The following is a 20775-nucleotide window of genomic DNA, read 5'->3' as shown; positions in this document are numbered from 1 at the left end:
TCTGGCTGTTGAATACCCAGTATACAACGAGCGCTGAGCGTAGGCTTCGACATGGATGGGCATTACCAAGATCTTTCCACTCCTTTGCGTATCATCTGATTAACGGACTGGCAATTGCAGCCTCACAGATCAGCAACGGACAATGAAGTAATTAGATCTTGAGTCTCATTGCCCCCAATAGATGTACATTTCCGCAGCGTAACAAGATGAAAGGTTGGAGACGTTGATAGAAAACGATCTCGAAGATGCTCAGCGCGCCTCGTTTTACCGAGCTTGTCACAAGTCAAGCATGCCTTTGTCTCAAAAATCATCATTTTGTATGCGGTTGGGAGCTGTCGTGAATATTTAGGTGACCAATAGTCGACCTGAGCAAGAAGGGTTTGTGTGGTCCAAGGAGGAAGTCGTGTCAAGAAAAGGCCAAATCTACCTAGGTACGAGGTAAATCGGAGGCTACTCTCGTATTCTCAGCCATTCGAGACTCTAGCGGAGGACAGAACACTGGAGTGCAGGCAGAACATTGCAGGTGCAGCGAAAACACATAAGCTGGGATTTCGAGGTCATTAGTAACTCGCAGTTCTTCGTGCAAACCTGAAAAAGTCACGATGACAACGTGACGAGGTGAGGTGGGCGGATGATGTTTCTGACTCTCACTACTGCCAGCCGCGGTGCCCGATTGCGGTCACGGCCATGGTCATCGGTCGCTTGACTGACTGTCACTGCTGGCCTTGGGTGCAAACCCTCAGTCACCAGTGGTCCTTCATCAATGCCACGTTTGCACTTTTACCAACACCCGCGCCCGCAGCCACTCACATACCACAGACTGTCCTTATAGAGCGGCCGCCTGCCTCTACAGCAATCACAAGGGGGCAAGGCGCCAGGGGGTTTGGATCTACGTTAAAGCTCTCTAAACCCTCCAGGAGGCGGGGCAGACTTCGTCGCTTTCTTCCAAGTTCCAACCCTCGCACTCGCATTTGCACGCCGCCTGCCTCCTCGTCCTCGGTTACTGCTCACCTCTTACAATTCAGCGTCGCGCAGTACGACTCAGAATAGAACATGGCATCGTTCCTCGAAGAGCTGTGGAATTCCATTTTTACGCCTGGCCCGACACCCACGCTCCTGGTCGCGACCAATGCCGCATTTGCCGCCCTGCAGCTCCTCCTTCTGATCCTCCTCATCGCCACGTATTCTCTACACTTCCTGGTGTTGTCCGTTCTATGCGGCGGTCTGTGGTACGCCATCAACTGGTTCGCTACTGAAATCGCAAAGGAACAGCAAGCGCAAAAGGCGAAAGAAAAGAAAGAGAAGAGCCCGGAGCCAGATAATGCGAGCGATACTGAAACTGAAGGCCCGCCGCCGCATGCGCCCGGTGGTGACTCTGTGAAACCCACCACAACACCATCTGCGCGGAGCCAGAGTCCAAGGCACGAGAGGCCGAACGACAGTTCGACCACGCTCCTTGAACCAAAGCTGGCAGAGAGCACGGAGGCTCTGAGGCGTCGGCGCAGCCTGGGCGAGAGTTCAGGCTATGTCAGCACTGATAGCGAGTGGGAGAAGGTATCTGAGGGAGAAGAGAAAGGCAAGTGAGGGAGAGGATTTGATTGTTTCCTTCCGGCACCACAACGGGAAGATACTCGCAACTCTCACGTACGGAATAGAAGGGGGGAAGAAGGAAGACAGGGGCCTTTCGGCCAAACCACCGTTATCATCCATGCACCATCTACTGAGTTCCCACGTCGACGGCATCCCTGGCTTGCTATACCTGGACAGAACAGGAGACACACTCGAGATACCCAGATGAAGGAAAATGAAATGACTTTTATATGCATTGATACATGGTCCAATCGCGGGGATACTATGGCCTCATAAATTGCCCCGCACTCGATAGAGCGTGCACCAAGGCAGCTGAGCACTCGGTACGTACTTCCCATGTAAAGGGGGCTGCGTTCTCAAAGGCAGGTTATATCTTCACCTTCCGAGGTCCGTGCACCTGCAGTTGTGGCTCCATACATAGGGTGTATACTCGGTACAGCGAGTTGTATTATCCCAAGGAGCCGAGATCAGAAGGGCTCTCCTCGTACAAGGCATGCGACAGGGGCGCATGGAAGCCATCTCGGCATGACCCGTTGTTAAGGTGAGTTTTGCCGCCAAAAATCCGAAAGTCGATCAGCCTCCTCGACTCTTCTCATCTGTCCTGGTCCACCAGGCTCGAGATTGTGTGACTCGATAACCTACTACGGAGTGACTCGAAAGTTGTCACCCGCCCGGTACCACAGAGCCTGACTCTCCCACTTACCATGACCATCGCCCTCTGCTCGAAACTGCGATCATAAGAAACCTCCCTCGTACAGCCCAGAATCCTGCCACGCAGTTCGATCCCACCGCAACAATGGTTGTTCGTCTGTCCCAGCTCTTGTACTACTCCCACACCGTCACTCGATCGTTATCACGACCCTGCTTACGTTTGTCCTTAATACGGCGCACCATATGAGCATTGAAGAGGAAGAAGAGGGTACGGACAAAACCATCATGGCTTCCATCTTCACCTACCAGGATGAGCCTCCTCGAATACATTCTCCCTGGTCGACACCGGGATCTTCGACTCCTCAGCCATTTCACTTTGTTGATCATCCTCCTGACACAGGGCAACAGGTCATCCAGGGTTTCGTGAAGCTAGAGCCAGAGCGCCAGGATGGTCCTACTGAGTACAAGCTCCACCTCCTCCTTCGTCCCAGGCGCAAATTCCTCTCCACAACCACGACATATTCCGTCTCTGGGTCGCAACACTTTGCATCCCCAGCCCAATCCGTTGTTGTGCCAGCCCGCTCCCCGGGTGACTCGTTACTGGACCGTCCACTATCTCAGCCATCTGCACAGGCTCGTCAAACCAGGCTACAGCAGTTGACCACACAACTATTATGGAGACTGCAGCAGTCTTCACCTTTCCATTCTTCGTCGAACGCAGACTTAGTCTTGCCGGTACTTCCTGAGGCGACCCCGAGGTTAGGAGTTCCGGAACGTCCAGCGAAGCTGCTCCCAGGTCTCGAAGAAAGTCAAGGTGCCCTTTACGAAATAGGCGTGGCTGACGATGGCACGCTGGCGGGGTTGGTCGAAGATGAGCTACAAGAGAGTTTGACCAATCTGAAGGCCATGGCCGCAAGTCTCGGCTGCACCACGAGTGTTCTGCGCAAAGTCCCTGTAGGAACGTGCGAATGGGCAGAAAGCGACAGCGACAGCGGACACACCAAGACGCGCAAAGACGCGCTCTGGGTTGCGGAAGTACTGGTCTACCCCGACTCACGAGGCTCAGCAGACGCAGACATACCAAAAGCAATACTCGATATGCCAACCAGCGCCTCTGGACCAAAAGAGGTGTCAGATTTGGCCGACCACGCTTCGACTGAGCAGATGCGAGTGACCCTAGTAGGCGCTACTTCTGCTGGAAAGTCTTCTTTGCTAGGGACGTTGTCCACCTCTACGCTAGACAATGGACGGGGCAAAAGCCGACTCTCGTTGCTCAAACATCGACACGAGATCGCCTCAGGAATTACAAGTTCCGTTGCGCACGAACTCGTTGGTTATCGAGAGGACCGTAACTCTCCGAACCCTGTCATCAACTACGCGTCAGGTCATGTTTCCTCGTGGATAGATATCCACAACCTCGCCAAGCGTCTTGTCTTGCTCTCTGACTCCCCTGGCCTTCCAAAATTTGCCAAATCTGCTATCCGAAGTCTAATATCGTGGAGACCTTCATGGACCCTCCTATGCGTTGCGGCAGATGACAGCAGCGAGACTACAGGCCGAGTCGGTGCGATGGGTCCGACAGTGGAGGTGTATGCTGACAGCGGAACCGGTGAGAGTGTGGATCTTTCACTCTCGTATCTGCATTTGTGTCTGCGACTACACGTGCCATTGATGGTAATCATCACCAAAATGGACCTGGCAACCAAGGCCGGGTTGCGACTGGTGCTTGCAAGAATTCTCTCCGCTCTCAAGGCGGTTGGTAGGAAACCTGTCATGCTCAGTAATGTGCCGGGCCCACCCTCTCCTTCGGAACATGGGGCTGCTCTCTCAGAACTCCAGGTCATCAACGAAAGAGATCAAGCTGAAGTTGACCGACTTGTTGGATCGATGCAGAGTGACACTGAACAGGACATTGTCCCGATTTTAATGACATCCGCTGTCACAGGGCTCGGCATAAGTAAACTGCACGCACTGTTCCGAACTGCACCCGTTACTTGTAAGCCTAGGCTTTGGCAATCTCCGCGGCGTGGATCTGTAACGAGTTCGCTTTTTCACGTCGATGAGGTCTTCAGCATTCCTCCATCGCGCGTGTATACATTGGATACGGAAAGCCAAATCGCAAAACAAGGCATTGTGCTTTGTGGATATGTCTCTCATGGCCTGCTGTCCGTTGGGGACACGATGCTACTGGGGCCATTTAACCCGGACTCAGACGGCATATTGACCCCGACCTCTCAGTCCGTTGTGAGAGCAAGTTCCTATGCTGCTGTTGAGTCGTCATACACAGAGAGATCATCAAACACCCTCGCGCGGTCTTACCAAGGGGAGACTCCGAAGAACTCGAGTCGAGGGTATCAGCCTGCGGCGGCATTTCTCAGAGTGCGCATCGTATCCCTACGGACTCTACGCCTTCCAGTGATGCGGTTGCAGAACGAAGAAACAGGTACCATTGGTGTCGAACCTCTTGACAGCGAACAGGACACCATCGCATTGGGCAGGGCTCGCAAGGGTATGGTGCTTGTCGACGTCGACCAAAATCTCCCTGGGTATCATTCATTTTCTGCGAGATTTCCGGCCTCGGACTTCGCACAGGCCAGTTCACCGGTTTTGATACTAGGAGGTCATGCAATTGTGTACATCAATAGTGTGCGCGCTGCAGTCAAAGTGACGGCGGTGGCACTTGACGAGGACGAGCAGTGTAGAGGATACGTGCCCGCAGCATCTCCTCGGGAAGACGCGGAACTTTTCCGCTTTGACGACATTGATGATGAGGCTGAGGTGTTCGGAGAGGAGGAACAACATGACGGTCATAGCGGGTCCACAAAAGAGCGAAGGGAAATTAGGGTGTCTTTTCGGTTTGGCAGTACAATTGAGTGGATGGAAGTGGGCGATCAGGTATTTGTCGTCCCTACTTTGACAACGACGGGGCCAGCGACTGGTCCAGCACCTGGCGTCAACATGGTTGGCCTGGCTGGATTTGTCGGGAGAGTTTGTGAGGTATTTGGTTGATTGTAGGCGCATTTGTCTTTGGGGACGGGCAATAAAGAATTCTCTCGGGGAGGAAAGGAAAGCGGGTGGTTGCCGAGATACCGACCAGATATGCTATATTTTTGTTTGAACAATTTGTCACTTAGCCGCCTCTCATCCGCGACGTGCGTTGTCCACCACGCGCTCCAAGCCTAGCCCCTGCTTGTCCTATTTCAAAGTCTCGCTTGCAGCGTTGTCACAGGAGATCCGGCCCCCGCCGCTGACCCGAGAAATATCCTTCTGTCCATCTCAATCTCCCCGGCCAGATCGCGTGGACGACCCTCATTCTGTATCTTTATCCCGTCGGCAGGCAAGGCGATCATGCTCACCCAGCGCCTGGCGACCTCGGTGGCGATCTCGTCGCCGTCCACGGTGGCATCGAACATGAGCAGACAGGCACAGGCGACGGCCTCGATGTGCTCCAGAATGGCCCTGCCGCACCGTTGCAGGGCAGGGAGGTCGCTCGAGCGGACCAGATCGCGCAGGACGTGGTAGCGGTTAGCGGTGATCTCGCGTTCCCTAGTGAAGACAACACCTCCTCTTCGTTCTCCTTGGCCATTGCTTGCCTTTTCGATGGCACTCAGCACGGTCCGCACCCAGTCTCCGAAGGACTCGTCGAGGATGTCCACCCGGCCGGTACGACTATTCTGAGTCTTGGGATTCTTGACCACCCTTAACACGTCCTCTGCCATGACGCTCGTCGTGCCCTCCCAGATCGTGCCTACCACGCTGTCCCGGAACAGGCGGGCAATGTTCATCACCCCGCCATCCTCGTTGTTCTCGCAGTAACCCACGCCGCCGAGTGATTCCATACAAGCTCTCAATCCGGAGACGCTATTCAGGGTGACCTGTGCTTTCATCACGGGCGTGAGCAGGCGGAGGAGCATCTCTTGTTTTCCCCTTGAGCGGGGGATGAGGACCGATGCTCCGCGGGTGCCTTGAGTGACAACATCGTGGTCTTGTTCAGTTGCCCCCAAGAGCGCAGCGCCAAGGAAGACCAAGTGTGTGTTGGCGCGATACTTGACACTTTCCGCGGCCATCCAGGCCAGATGCTGCGGGTTGTCCCTCAGAAGTTGTCCGTCTTTCACTTTTCGGACGAGCGTGTATGCGCGACTTACTGCCAATCCCCTCGCCAAGTAACCCGCACCAGAACTCGCGGTTTGTACTCGCGTGATGTTCAATATGGCGCTAATTTCCTTGATTCCTTGGCCCTCCTGGCCGACGAGGAAAGCGCGCATGCCTTTGAGTTCGAGCTCGGCGGTTGGGACTCCCTTTGTGCCAAGTTTGTTTTTGAGGCGTTGGATACGGATGCCGTTTGTTTTGGTGGTGTGGGAGGCTGCATCCGCAGCGGAAGTCGGGACATGGCCTGTTCTTCGCCGAAGAGGAGCATAGAATGCACTGAGCCCCTTGCTTGTCTGCGCAAGCAGAACAGCCATGTCGGCATCGGTAGCGGAAGAGAACCATTTGAACCCATCCACGATCCAAGGTCCCAGAGGGAGACCGTGTGCATCTTTATCTCGCCCGTGGTTGACATCAGTTTGCATTTCTTGAGTGGTCATTCGGCGCGCAACAGTCTCAGTGCCTCGCACGTCACTTCCCCCACTTCGTTCGGTCATCCATTGTCCACTGGTCCAGGAGTATGTCGGGTCCAAAGACACAAGACGACGATAGCTTTCACGGAACACGGCTCCGCGACCAGGCTGGTCTCCATCTGGGTCATCGAAATGTCGACGTAATAGTACAGCTGCCCCGTCAGTCATGCCCATTGGGCAAGTGGTTACTGCGCAAGTACCGTGCCAAAGGTGCAGGGTGCCAAACTGATGGATTCGTCGATTGAAGTCTTGCTTCAGGCTGGGCTGAGGATAAGCATACCCTACCACGCCGGCGCGAGTTTGAATTTGTTTTAGAGCACGCCATCCTTCGCTCGTGCGGAGGGGAGTGATTTGGTTCTCTTCGCCGAAGGTGGTCAGTGGGTGGATTGTGGGCAGGTCGGTGTCACAGTCAATCGTGTGTTGGAGGGTCGACGGTTCGAGGACGAGTCGTGCGAAGTCATGGAAATGGCTCTGGAGAGGCGTCGGCAGCGGGTCGGGAAGGTAGAGGGACAAGACCCTCGAGAAAACTGGATCGTCTGATGATTCGTGCCGTGAAGAAGCCTTTTCCTGGGAAGAAGCCGTGTATTGCTGCGGTACACTGGGAGCGGCTTGGAAGAACCCAGAGGTCGACGATGACGGTTTTCTCGACCCCATCATGCCCCTTTTACGGCGAGTATTGAATAGACGGATGGACAAATATGTGTGAGCAAGTAGTCACCCAAATCAAAATCCGTTCTAGGGATTCCAGAACCGATAGAAGTCCGGCCTTTTTGAACCCAGCAATGGTGGCGTGCTAACCTGTAAGCTCCCTCGGAGTCACCCCTGTGTAGTCTCAAGCCTTGCTGACTGGTGTTGTCAGCGCAAAACAAATTATAAGGCCTGATGACGATGGACCTCTTGAGTATAGTAAAACAGTATAGATCACAGCGTCTCCTTTGTCAGAGAGGTTTTTATGCCCTTTCCAAGACTGCTCCAGAAATTGTCGTCGGGGACCCGGGGGGGGGGGGGGAGAGCAGAGGGAAGAAAGGTGGTAGAAGAACCTCGGCTGAGGGAAACAGTTCTGGATGCACATGGCGAACTGTGGAGTGATAATCCACTAGCAGGTAATCAAAAACTCGCCAAGTTGGTGTCCTTATTCGTGCAGGTAGCTTTTGCTCTTGGTGACTTTATTCTTTCATGGCACGACTTCAAGGTTGCAATTCTATTCTGATCGCAAGGTCAAGGGACAGGAAACTGCACTATGACGCGCCTGTGTTCTGCCGTAAAAGTCTTACTAACTACCCATTACGGTAGAGTACAGAGCCAGACTGAACTGCAAGTCCATCGTCTTTAATCGTCTTCATACCACGTTCACCCCCCTGAACTAGTGAGAACACGTTAATTCGCATGCAGCCTATGAGGCGTTTACCGTCAGCGGTATGTACAGGCTGTGTCGATCATTCCCTCACAGTCTTCGTTCCAAATATGAGAGGAAAACAGAAATGAACCAAGATTCAGCATTCTGGCTCAACCTGCTCCCTGCATCCAGCTTCAGGAGGCATTTCACAGGACAATGCGGAATCTTTGGAAAATTGGCCTACCCAACCGGCGGGTGCAGATCTTTCAGAATCGAGCAGCTTGTCTTGAAGGACATTCCAATCTGAGAAAACAAGGGCGGGGAATACTGCTGGTCGGCATCTACACAACACGCGTTCCACCGTGTGCAAGGGATGCCGTACCCAACAATGAGCTGGAACAATAACCGGTAAGAATTTGTGCCACACACTAGATCCTCGGCCACTCTCTATTCACTTCATGAAGTCGGGCCTTGTTGTCTATCCTAAATCTCGCAGTCCTCGGGTCTTACAATGGCGTTTGCGTCTTGGCCCATGAAAGGCTCTGAAAGAATCTATGCTGCTCTTTTACTTGTGTGCCTCTTTTACATTCTAGTGTCTAGTCCAGTATTGAAGCACGCCGAGTTCATTATCAGGCCTGCCTGGAAGGCCCCTACGACCGGCGACGTTAGCGAATCTTCAGACCTTGCAGTTGACGAGACCGTCCCAGTGGAGGCAGAATCGTTCGTTCCTTTCGGCTATGACATGGAAGGGAAAGCATCTCCTACTTTTAACCTGGGGTTTGGAGAAGAAAAAGTTGATTTGGTATCATCCCCTACATTGGCAGATGTAGATGAATCGAGAATGGCTATGACAGGGCCGTACATCAGTGCGATCATGAACCCAAGGGATACACATTTCGATCGGCTTCAATGCCCACGTCCTCTGAAAAGTCGTTACAAGATGCTCCGGCCGAAAGGGAGTCTCCCTGACAAGACTCAGCAACCACCGAGACGGTACTTTTTTGCTCTCAATCTGTATCAATGTGCTTATGTGCTCCCGCGCCTTCTTGGCTCGGTTGTCGAAGCGATGCGCTTTCTCGGCCCTGAAGACTGCGTCTTATCGATCGTCGGCGGCCGCTCCGATGATGGTACTACCGAGATACTGGTCGCATTAAAGAATGAGGTCGAAGCTTTGAATGCAACCTACTATTTCGGGACGAGCGATATCGACCCCTTGCAAAATGGTAATGACCGAGTTACCGAGCTCGCGAAGCTTCGCAATCTGGCGCTGGGCCCGCTCCTTACTCAACAGGACTCGTATGCAAAAGATACCTCTGTGATTTTCTTGAACGACGTGTCGATCTGCACAGATGACATCTTGGAACTCATTTATCAGAAGCAACATCAGCGGGCGGATATGGTATGTGCCATGGACTGGAACAACCACGGAGCCACATTTTACGACTCTTGGATAGGTCGCAGCATGAATGGTGACTTATTTGTGGAGATTCCTCAGAGTGGATCATTCGAATTCTCCCACAATCTGTTCTGGAATGATCCGAAGGCTCGGTCTCGTATTGATGACAAGTTACCTCTGCAAGTCTTTGCCTGCTGGAACGGAGCCGCGGTTTTCAAGGCCGAGCCTTTACTGTTACATAACATCAGGTTTCGGGCTGCATATAAAGGCGAATGCTATGCGGGGGAACCGACGTTATTCTGCAAAGACCTGTGGACTCTTGGATACAGCCGGATTGCGGTGATCCCTAGCGTCAATGTTGGATACAACGATGAACAATCGCGAGCGGTAAAGGAGAAGCACGGCTACGCCTCGGGAAATATCCAACAGACGGAACACGATCTGGGGCTGTCGACCGGAATCGAATGGAAGAAATCACCTCCTGAGCTCGTCAAGTGTCAACCAGATTGGACTCATTCTTCGTGGGCACCGTGGGATGAAGCGGTAGGAGAACACGTCCCCTTCGACTGGTCTAGGTCCGGATATTTCAACGCCAAAAGGCCTTTTGATAAGGAGCTTGAATTCGAAAATGACGGAAAAGATGAGACTGGGCATTGGGCGGTTGAAACGATGGCTACAGCGTCGCCAAAGTTACAGCGACGGAAGTGAAGGGTAGCATTTGGGAGTCCAACGCGAAGAAATAAAATACCAGTGTTTATTGTCTACATTCCCCATTCTTGGATGTATGTAGAAGGATGAAAACTTGTGATTGTGAAGCACGCAAATCCATGATGGTCTTTCTTCCGACCCGAATCTGGTCAGGGTCACGTTTCGACGAGCAATTTTCGCGGAACGTCACTATCCGCCACTTTACGCGAACCCGCGTTTGCAACCGAGATACCTGCGTACGGACAAGTACGGAGTACTTAAACCTTCCCCACCTGCTAGCACTCTTTCCACGCCCGTTCGTGCGCCCTTCTTGAACCATCGCAATGCCCCTTAATACTCTACGGCTTAATCACCAGAAATCATCCCATCCCAATGACAGAATCGTCTTCATCAAACCCCTTCCACGGCCGTCGTCGGATCAGGCATCCTACGACCTTGCCGATACATTCCTGCGAGCCATCGCCGCACAATGCCTTCCTCTCATGAAGAACCACTATCTCTCTGTCACCACATTAGAAGAATACGAGCCAAACCCAGAATTCATCGGTCGCAATTTCAACAATGGCGAAATCATACAGCTGGTGCTTCAGAGTAAGAGTGGCGGCTGGGTGCCTTTCAACATGGTCCAAATGGTCATGATGCACGAGTTGGCCCATAACACCCATATGAATCACGGGCGAGATTTCTGGAAGACAAGGAATCTCTACGCGGCAGAGATGAAAGGCTTGTGGGAAAGAGGCTATACAGGTGAAGGGTTCTGGGGCAGTGGCCGGATGTTGAGGGACATGGGCACTGTCATGGGTAACAACATTTTACGCAGCGACGAGTTGGAAGGGTTGCCACTTTGCGGAGGGACATATCGAAGTCGCAATAGAAAACGCAAAGCCCGACAAGACAAGCCAGAATTGACCTGGAAGGAGAAGAGAGACCGGCGGATCGAAAAGAAGTTCGGCAAAAATGGCGTGGCGCTCGGCGAGGATGAGAACGCGCGGTTAAGCCTTGAGATCAACCGCAAGGGCCCTGTCGGCAACAAGCCCCGAGTCGCTCAAAGCAAACGAGGCCGGGAATTGAGAGCCGCCGCAGCATTGGCCCGGTTTGAGACCAACAAGAAGGAGGTCGAAGATCTTCAACACGCCGGAGTAGAGAGTACCGAGGAAGTCGAGGACGGTGACAACTACGAAGACGCGGATGCCGACGAAGAAGACGCCAGGGACATCAATGGCCGGAAAATGCTGGACAGCGAAGGCCGTGGGATGATCCGAGTGTGCGACAATGAAGATACAGAAGACGTCGATGTTCAACGCGAGTTACGAGACCTGAGTACACTTGATCGTTATATCAAATCATTTCAACTCAGCAGGGAATATAATGATACCCAGACCAACAGGTTGGACTCTGCGAACAAAACCGCCACACAACTGGAGCTCAAGCCCACTACAACGTCCGCGCCTCTGGGTTCGAAAACTAGCCAGTCCGCCCCAGGCCCCGGCTCAGCAAAAGAACAGTCATTCACCTCAGGCTCAGTCTCATCGTCATCCTTGTCAAGGCCCCCAACAGTACCCTGCCCGATTTGCTCGCTTGAGAATCCTTGCCTCAATGCGACTTGCATGGCTTGTTCTCATGTCTTGGATACGAGAAAAGACCCACGACACTGGTCGTGTCAGAGCGAGGCGTGCAAGGAGAGTCAGAGCGCGTATTTGAACGCTGGAGATACGGTTGTTTGTGGGATTTGTGGGACGAAGAAGGGTGGATGAGTGACTGATATGAGCGAATACATCCAAAATTGGGGGCGGATGGGTTCGCCTCTGGTGTACAGGGAGGGATGTACACAAACAGATGAAAGAAGAACGGGCATCACGGCCGACCAATGTGCTAATAAGTTACGGGAGTGAGCGTTTTCTAAAAGGACGTGTGAGCCGTGAGAAGCTACTTCAGCCTGAACGGAATTTGACCGACCATGCAAGCAGACGAACGAACGAACCAGCGATTATGCTATGCATGTCGAACGATATCTCCCGATCGGTGGATGCCTGACTGCGGGAAATTTTGATCAGTGACGAGAAAGAGTATTGTTCGAGTATGAATGGATGATAGCTCATGATGATATCGAGGGAGAGGAGAGATCAGTCCTGATCTTTACGTAAAGGCTGCAGCAGGGAGGGACAGCGAGACAAGGAGAACAGGAATGTTTCCAGCAGCGACTCGCTATACGAAGATGCGACGACGACGACGACGACGAGAACAATAACAACAACAACAACAACAACGATGGATAGGCGGGATATATAACATCAGGTCCTCCATACCTACTCAATAAGGTATGTGAAATGGCAGCATTAATTGTGTTGGGCTAGAAATCAATTTGTCAGTTTCGACCCTCACGATGTTCCAAGTCGAAAGTCTGTTATTGCTTGGTACGTAATCCACGGGCAGTTTCGGCCTGCCTTCAGCAGTAGCTGCTTGACTCGGCATGTGTACTCCTTTGCACTACCAATCTGCGCCTGAGGCTCATTGTGCGCGCTCTTTGCACCCCGAGTAGATCGCGAGACTGACCTGGGCTTTGCCAGCCTCGCGCGATCGTTCCGGCGTCGGAGATGTCACTCGAATCCCAACGGGCATGGAATAGTCGTTGAGGATCTTTAGCGGTGTAGCTTGCTAGCTGGTACCTCTCCTTCGCCCAAGCACTTTGCACCAGCTGGAATACGGCGAGAGGATTTACGCCCCAGGAACAGGTCTCTATGGACAGGTCTCAAGGGTATTGACGGTGTCACCGAACAAGTCGGCATCATCGCATATCGAGACAGGATGATGCATCGTCATTTGCTGCCGTAAACAAGCTGCTGGTGTGGCCCCGAAGGCCCCTCGTCACGCGAGCTTGGAGATCCTCTCTCATATAGAGGGGACACCAATCATACAGATGGCGCATTGCTACCATCTGTAGTGAGCAAGGGTAGAAATCTGGTGAATGCTTGAGAGCAAAGACGCTCGTTGTCGGAGGGACAAGGGTGCTTGCGAAGATGGATGTGCTCTCCAGCACCTACCTCAATAGATGGGTGGTTCGCACACAGACACCTTCAGATCAGTACCCTGTCGCCGCCAGCGTACAAACCGCTTCATGACCCTTCCAACAATCCAACAGCCCACATATTCTCTCTCCACAACTATACTTACACCTCACTTTGCCCCAGTAGCCGCACACGGAGCAGAACCAACGCTGCGGTTTGGCCATAAGCGCGTTGTTTCCCGTACGCATGGCGAACCCGCCATCGCTGTCGATGTTATCGTCAAGTGGCTTTGCCCGTGCCGCAACGTAACTTAACGGCGGTTCTGAGAGGAGAGCTTGCATGACGCGCTCCGATGGCATTTTGGGGACGCCAAGCGTACGAAGCAGTGGGTGACGGTCGAGAGCTGGGTCATAGGCCGGAGGAGGCAGTTGCCTCGCTGATGGGGACGAAGAAAGTGGTTGTTTGTCCCGGGATGAACTGGGCGATTTATGAAGTGTTGTCGGAGAGGCCGGCTCCGAGGGTTTCGTAGGCGGAGGAGCATCAGACATCTCAACGTCAGCATCATTGGCGCTTTCCGCTCGCACGGTCTTCACAGGCGTGGTTTTGGAACGTTTCAACGAGCTCGAACGTCTCGAAACTCTTCTCTGTGCCGTCGTTGACAGAGTCTCGAGGGCAGCAGCACCCCGCCTCCTGGAATCCGTCGCTGTCTTCTGCGTCTGCTCATGTCTAGCTTGACCTCTCGTACCTATGGCAGGGGGTATAATGGCAGCACTTCCATAGACATTCACCCCAGCCTCCTCGTCCGCAAGATAATGCTGGAAGGTCCTATTGTATGCGAGAATCCGCCTCACGTTTGGGGTGGCCTTCCTCTCTTTCGCCCTTGCGATCTCTCGCTTCGGGATCGGGATATTGGCTTCGCGGTAGTTTTCCTTGTTCAAGTCATTCAAGCGCTGTTGGATAGCCTTTTCTTGCTTCGCCGAAAGTTTATGTGCAGACGCAGGTGCTGTCGTGCCGTCGCGGCCACGTTTGCGGGAGCCCAGTTGCACGGCGGGGACGGGTGCTCCAGTGTCGGGAACGTAGGTCCAGCCATGCGAGGCACGGGCAGTGGTCGTGATTGGTAATTCTTCGATTAAAGGCATATTACTTTGGGGATGAGGGAGCTGTCCGAGTTTGGCGGAGGGGATCAGAGGGATTCAACTCGGGATCGATTTTTGTCTGACGAAAGAATTATTTGTGACTAGGCGCAGCCTGGCAGCGAAGCAGGTAGGGAATGCCTGACTTGGCTCGCTCGCTACTCGGCCGCCGAGGCCGCTTAGTACAATATCCCGTCGTCAGGCAGAGAATATATTCACGCGTGCCACGGGCGCAGAGTTTAATTTGTACTGCATACGCGACTTGCACCCGCAATTGCAACTCCTGGGAGACTTCCCGACTACTAAAAGTTCTACGACGTCCCCAGAGAGCACTACAGAATGCATATGTCGATATGACAATCCTCTCATTCTTCCGCGACCTGTACTCTCTTGACACTCTAGACACACGCTTTACGAATTCCTCCTCCACGCCCCTGAAGTCCCTGAATGAGGGTTCATCCAAGCCGGCAGCAAGAGGTGGAAAAACACAACCTGCAGATGCGCCGCGGCCACGATGGGGGACCGCCGAGTTCTATGTCTATCTAGTGGTCTTCTTGTTTTGCGTCCCGCAGATGTATTGGGCAGTAGTCAGTGTCTCACAACGTAAGAAACTCCGACACCCGCATCGCAACAGAAAGACGGGGGATTTGACAGGAATGAACCATAGCTGATTCCCCGAACTACTCCAAATATGAACATTTGCTCTCGCCAGGTTGGTTGTTTGGGCGGAAAGTGGTACGTCGTCGAGAGAGACCTGCCCCCGTCTGTGTGATCCGAGGGGCTAATGTCCACCACAGGACAATTCTGACGGCCAATATGCTGGATTTCGAGACAACATGCCATATCTGGCGGCTCTGGTTGTTTTGCATCCTCTGATCCGCCTGGCCTATGAACGATTAACCCTTCCTAATCCCACGAATTCCAATGGCAGTGCCGGTTCGCAACCTTCTCCTGGCCCAGCAATGGCCGAAACCAGGCTTCGAAACCGTCTCGCGTTCGACTTTGGCTCTGCATTGGTCTACACCCTTGCGCTGAACGGCTTTTCAATCTTTAAAATCCTACTTATTCTTTTCATCAACTTCAAGATTGCCACAGCCCTTCCACGAGACGCAATTCCGACGGCGACGTGGATATTTAATATTGCCATTCTCTTCGCTAATGAGCTTGCTCAAGGTTACCGATACTCAGTCATGGCCGAGGCTATCGTGCCCTTTTTCCCTGGGGCCGCCGATTGGGGCAAATTCTTGGATTCTTATGGCGGGTTAAATCCACGTTGGGAAGTCCTTTTCAACATTACTGTGTTAAGAATGATTTCTTTCAACTTTGATTATTACTGGTCGTTGGATCGTTCAAGAGCTGGGAGTCCTATCGAGGTATGTTACTACCGGCTAGTGGATGCTCTGACATTTGAAGGGGGTTGCTGACAGTGTTAAGAAGAAGCAACTCGATTCTTCTGCCCTCTCAGAAAGAGACCGAGTCAACATACCGGCTCCAGCATCAACCTATACCTCATTCCACACATACTTGGCCTATGTATTATATCCGCCTCTATATCTGGCTGGCCCGATTCTGACTTTCAATGACTACATCTCGCAATCCACCTACCGATCACCATCCGTGACCACAAAAAGAACGGCTCTCTACGGCATTAGATTCCTCATCACATTGTTTTGTATGGAGTTTCTCATTCACACCGCCTACATGGTTGCAATTTCAAAAGCGTCGCCGAATTGGTCTGCATATTCCCCCTTTCAACTCAGCATGCTCGCCTACTTTAACCTGCACCACATTTGGCTGAAGTTAATGATCCCATGGCGATTTTTCAGATTCTGGGCTCTGGTAGATGGGATTGATCCGCCAGAAAACATGGTACGGTGTATGAGCGACAATTATTCTGCTTTTGGCTTTTGGCGCTCGTGGCACCGGAGCTTCAACAGATGGACAGTCCGCTACGTCTACGTCCCACTTGGAGGCGGGCCAGGTGGAGGATCAGGCAAAGTGCGTGGCATACTCAACATGCTCGCAGTCTTCACTTTTGTGGCCTTGTGGCACGATATCCAACTACGACTCCTGTTGTGGGGTTGGTTGGTGGTGCTTTTCGTGTTACCCGAAGTTCTAGCAACGATGGCATTCCCAGCCTCAAAGTGGAAGAATCGACCGAATGCATATCGTGTCATTTGTGGGGTCGGAGCGGTCATGAACATTCTGATGATGATGGCAGCGAATCTAGTGGGGTTTGCTGTAGGCTTGGATGGACTTATGGGGCTTGTACATGGTATTGCTGGCAGCTGGCAAGGTGCCGTCTTCATGCTCGGAGCCTGTAGTGCGTTATTTGTCGGGGTCCAGGTGATGTTTGAACATCGAGAAGAGGAAAAGAGAAAAGGAATCAGGCTGAAATGCTAAAGGCTGGTGTCGACTTAGCACAATCGGCGGCCAGTCCATTATGAACAACCAGCTTTTCAATCCTCTCCACAACGGGACCCATGACACGAACCATCCATTCTTTTCGTCTTTGTGACTGACTGTTTCCCTGGATCAGCCAGACCTTCTCCGTACACGTGACAACCAGGCGCTTTCGGGCGAGAGCATTTGCGGAGAAACTCTGGGCGATTAACAATGGCTGACCAAGATGCGAACCAAGGCGTTACCCTGGGCTGACGCTTCAGCCAATTTCAGCAAGGCTGCCGATGGCCTTCGCTACACGGGATCCTGACGTGGGATTGTCGCTCAGCGGGTGGGAATTGCGGGCGACTTTGCCGCTTTAAACCTCGATATAGACAGTGCGGTACGTAGGTGGCACGATGCAGGGCAAGTGATTACGTATTCCAGCCTCAATCACGAGCAGGCATAAACGGGAGAAATTTACCCGTTGTTTCCCTTGCTTACCTGGTGAGTAGTCATCCATACTGAAATTATCCTAGGTAGAGATTCGCTTTCGCTGTATCTCACGATCCAGAGGGTTGCCCGTGCGAGCTAGCTTTAGCCATGTCTATCCAGGTATGTCAGGGTCGCTTTCCGAAGTGACAGAAAGAAGCTAACGCTGGTTCCTGGCTCAACAGAGTACCAAGGAGAATCCTATGCCGGCCAAGCTGTTCAATGAGAAGGGCGAACTGCAAAGACCAGTTTCTCAGTTTCGAAACTGGATCTCCAGCGAACCGGACGCGAGGTTTCCTCCTGAAAAGGGGAGATATCATCTTTATGTCTCATACGCATGTCCATGGGCCCATAGGACCTTAATCGTCCGCAAACTCAAAGGCCTTGAGTCCATCATTTCCGTCACGTCTGTTCATTATCACATGTCCATCGTCGACAGCTGGCGCTTCGTGGCCGTCGATGAATCCTTGCCAATGGAGGACGTGACTCCGGATCCTCTACATCCAGACTTCAAACGCGTGAAAGAACTCTACTACCTTGCCGAGCCTAACTACACGGGCCGGTTCACGGTCCCGGTGCTGTGGGATAAGAAGACGGAGTCGATCGTGAGCAACGAGAGCAGCGAGATTATCCGCATGTTGTATACGGAGTTTGATCAGCTTCTGCCCGAAGAGAAGAGGAAGGTCGACCTCTATCCTGAACAGTTGAGGGGAAAGATTGACGAGGTCAACGGGTGGACTTATGATAGCGTTAACAATGGCGTCTAGTGAGTTCCCTGTTGCTTACCCCCTTGTCTTTCCATGCGTTGTCCTATGAGCCGCTGTCTCCCTCCGCCTCTGTCACTCCGCGACGGAAGATCCAAGACCAGAAACTGAGGTAGACTCCTGAGCAGTAAATGCGGCCTTGCCCAGACCCAATCGGCGTACCATAGCGCCGTGACTTCCCTGTTCGCCTCCCTGGACCGAGTCGAGCAGCATCTCTCGGCCATGTCTAAAGACGGGCCATACTACTTCGGCTCATCCATCACCGAGGCAGACATCCGCCTCTACGTGACCATTATCCGCTTCGATCCGGTCTATGTCTCGCTCTTCAAGACGAACCGCGCCATGATCCGAACCCACTACCCCCACATCCACCACTGGGTGAGGAATCTGTACTGGAACGTCAAGGCGTTCAGGGACACCACAAGCTTTGACCACATCAAGGGCCACTACTTCATGAGTCTGACCATGCTCAATCCGAGCGGCATCGTGCCCGAGGGGCCCGTGCCGGATATTGAGGGACTGGTTGATCAGACGGGATAAGGGTTTGACGATGCTCAAAATGAAATCGAAAAGAAAGAACGAAAAAGACAAAAGGGCGCGTTGTACCATCCGCCCTTCCTCTGAGGACTTGTGAAGTAGGTCATTAAACATGAACGGAACTCATAGGGTGACGATATGTCTCACTGTTCCAGGCCAACTTACTCATATGCAAGGAACGTGGCATTTTTCACCTTTCTTACTGTGGTCAACGAGAAGAGAGAACCGTACAAAGTTTTGACACGTTCTTTTTTCATCGATCAACGCAAGTCCCGGAGCCTCGGTCCTTGCCTTTCTATGAATTACGCAGACAATTGAAGGAGGGCGAAGTAGCCCCGAAAAAGTATTATTCTAGACCAAAAGGGACCAGATATGTAGCAGTGATCCATTGTTTTCGGGAAGTCGGGTATACATGAGACCGCAATCTTGTTTTGACGGCCCACAAAAGAAATGGCAATCCAGTCTTCAGCCCCTGGTACTAATGCAACTGAGTGACACCAACTGACATGAAACCTCGGATTTATGCAGGTAATATGACGGAACTAATCTGGGAGCTAAACTCCGGTTCTGAAGACAGCGCAATGGTTCCCAGCCTTGTCGGTCCGGTTTGATCTGTCCGGGAGTACAACGTATATGGGTATCATATATAAAAGTCACGGATCTGAACTGGAGGGTCGAGACATATCTCTCCTACAGCAGCAATTTCAAAAGCCTGCATTGACTTGAGATTCATTTCTTGGAGGTCAAGCTTTTGGCCCCCCCCCAAAAAACCCCCAAATACACCCGAAGTACCAGCGACGACCGTACCAAGACTATCTATCGATTCATCCATCCAGCTCCAACAGAGAATACGCAGAATTACCAACATGGGGCGCTCCTTTGACATGTCAACAACGGGGACATCCGTGGCAGAGATGTTTGCTCCAGCAATCAAGGGCAAGACCATTCTAATCACGGGTGTCAACAAGGGCGGGCTTGGAGGCAAGATGGTCGAGATCCTTAGCGCCCATTCGCCCAAGACTCTCATCCTGGCGAGCCGCACGCCGTCCAAGATCCAAGATATTATCGACGAGGCGCGCTCAAAGGCGCCGGACACGACGTACATCGCCGTCCCGCTGGACCTCTCGTCCCAAGAGTCGTGCCGCAGTGCAGCCTCTTCCATCATGTCGAACGCACAGGTGGAGCAAATCGACCTCGTGTTCAACAACGCCGCCATCATGTCCCTCCCAGATCGTCAACTGAGCCCCGAGGGAATCGAGATGCAATTCGCAACCAACCACATCGGTCACTTCCTCCTGACGAATCTGATCATGCCGAAGATTCTTGCTGCTGCAAAGGCCAATCCCAGAGGCAGCACTCGCATTATCAACGTCTCATCTCGCGGAGTTGCGTACAGCCCTGTTCGTTTCTCAGACATTAACTTTGACAAAGCGATCGGAAGCTTGCCCAAGTCTGAGCAGCCTGATTATGCTGCACTTGAACAGACCGGCCGACCCGTCGACCCCAACAAAGGCTACGATGCTAATGTAGCTTATGCACAATCCAAAAGCGCCAACGTGCTGTTTGCTCTCGCGCTCACCTCGCGCCTGTATGAGAAGTACGGGATTCTGAGCTTTGCTCTGCACCCCGGCGCGATCATGACGGAGCTAGGTCGTCACCACGACCCCGAAAAACTCGCAGCGATCGCAGAGAAGATGAAGTTCCTGTTCAAGAACGTTGATCAGGGGTGCGCCACGTCGCTGGTCGCGGGTTTGGATGACAGTCTCGGTCCAGCCAACCTGAAGGATGGGACGGGGATTTACTTGAGTGATGGACAGATCGCACAGGCTCCTGCGTGGGCGCAGGATCCGAAAAAGGCAGAGCAACTGTGGGAACTGAGTGAAAAGTCGGTGGGGCAGAAGTTCGAGTATTGAGCTTTCACGAATGTTTTGTTGCAAGATGATGGGCTCAGTTGACTGGGAGAACATGTTGAAAGAGGAGCATATTAGACGATGAAAACAGCATTTGAGCAATTTGCTGTGCCAAGACGCTATCCATATGAGGTAAGTTCCTTACTAGTAGGGCTGCCTACTTACCCAATACAGAGTAGTCGCCCCTCGCATAATATATCTATACGCATGCCGATTGGCCGTCCAGCAATCTCTGGACACAAGGTCTATCAG

The 20775-nt window shown here is 52.6% G+C and overlaps 9 protein-coding genes across 9 annotated transcripts; 7 read left to right on the top strand and 2 right to left on the bottom strand.

Moving 5' to 3' along the window:
• Positions 1–1053: 1053 nt before the first annotated feature.
• Positions 1054–1584, top strand: Z519_03110 (uncharacterized protein; the record flags this gene model as incomplete). Its single annotated transcript, XM_016760863.1, has 1 exon — positions 1054–1584. The coding sequence occupies one exon, from the start codon at positions 1054–1056 to the stop codon at positions 1582–1584; it is 531 nt and encodes a 176-aa protein (XP_016622713.1).
• A 942-nt stretch (positions 1585–2526) lies between these two features.
• On the top strand, positions 2527–5250 carry Z519_03109 (uncharacterized protein; the record flags this gene model as incomplete). The annotated part of the gene is made up of 1 exon (XM_016760862.1): positions 2527–5250. The coding sequence occupies one exon, from the start codon at positions 2527–2529 to the stop codon at positions 5248–5250; it is 2724 nt and encodes a 907-aa protein (XP_016622712.1).
• A 191-nt stretch (positions 5251–5441) lies between these two features.
• Positions 5442–7514, bottom strand: Z519_03108 (uncharacterized protein; the record flags this gene model as incomplete). The annotated part of the gene is made up of 1 exon (XM_016760861.1): positions 5442–7514. The coding sequence occupies one exon, from the start codon at positions 7512–7514 to the stop codon at positions 5442–5444; it is 2073 nt and encodes a 690-aa protein (XP_016622711.1).
• A 1214-nt stretch (positions 7515–8728) lies between these two features.
• Z519_03107 (uncharacterized protein) lies at positions 8729–10300 on the top strand (the record flags this gene model as incomplete). The annotated part of the gene is made up of 1 exon (XM_016760860.1): positions 8729–10300. One exon carries the CDS (start codon positions 8729–8731, stop codon positions 10298–10300), a length of 1572 nt encoding a protein of 523 aa, XP_016622710.1.
• A 323-nt stretch (positions 10301–10623) lies between these two features.
• Z519_03106 (uncharacterized protein) lies at positions 10624–12054 on the top strand (the record flags this gene model as incomplete). Its single annotated transcript, XM_016760859.1, has 1 exon — positions 10624–12054. The coding sequence occupies one exon, from the start codon at positions 10624–10626 to the stop codon at positions 12052–12054; it is 1431 nt and encodes a 476-aa protein (XP_016622709.1).
• Positions 12055–13379: 1325 nt separating this feature from the next.
• Positions 13380–14444, bottom strand: Z519_03105 (uncharacterized protein; the record flags this gene model as incomplete). Its single annotated transcript, XM_016760858.1, has 1 exon — positions 13380–14444. The coding sequence occupies one exon, from the start codon at positions 14442–14444 to the stop codon at positions 13380–13382; it is 1065 nt and encodes a 354-aa protein (XP_016622708.1).
• Positions 14445–14791: 347 nt separating this feature from the next.
• Positions 14792–16841, top strand: Z519_03104 (uncharacterized protein; the record flags this gene model as incomplete). Its single annotated transcript, XM_016760857.1, has 4 exons — positions 14792–15041; positions 15106–15173; positions 15236–15811; positions 15873–16841. The coding sequence occupies 4 exons, from the start codon at positions 14792–14794 to the stop codon at positions 16839–16841; spliced, it is 1863 nt and encodes a 620-aa protein (XP_016622707.1).
• A 582-nt stretch (positions 16842–17423) lies between these two features.
• On the top strand, positions 17424–18616 carry Z519_03103 (uncharacterized protein; the record flags this gene model as incomplete). The annotated part of the gene is made up of 3 exons (XM_016760856.1): positions 17424–17435; positions 17498–18078; positions 18205–18616. The coding sequence occupies 3 exons, from the start codon at positions 17424–17426 to the stop codon at positions 18614–18616; spliced, it is 1005 nt and encodes a 334-aa protein (XP_016622706.1).
• Positions 18617–19479: 863 nt separating this feature from the next.
• On the top strand, positions 19480–20526 carry Z519_03102 (uncharacterized protein; the record flags this gene model as incomplete). Its single annotated transcript, XM_016760855.1, has 1 exon — positions 19480–20526. The coding sequence occupies one exon, from the start codon at positions 19480–19482 to the stop codon at positions 20524–20526; it is 1047 nt and encodes a 348-aa protein (XP_016622705.1).
• Positions 20527–20775: the final 249 nt, after the last annotated feature.

Source organism: Cladophialophora bantiana (genome assembly GCF_000835475.1).
Source record: "Cladophialophora bantiana CBS 173.52 unplaced genomic scaffold supercont1.4, whole genome shotgun sequence".
Taxonomy (NCBI): domain Eukaryota; kingdom Fungi; phylum Ascomycota; class Eurotiomycetes; order Chaetothyriales; family Herpotrichiellaceae; genus Cladophialophora; species Cladophialophora bantiana.
This window is presented reverse-complemented; position numbering and strand designations above follow the sequence as displayed.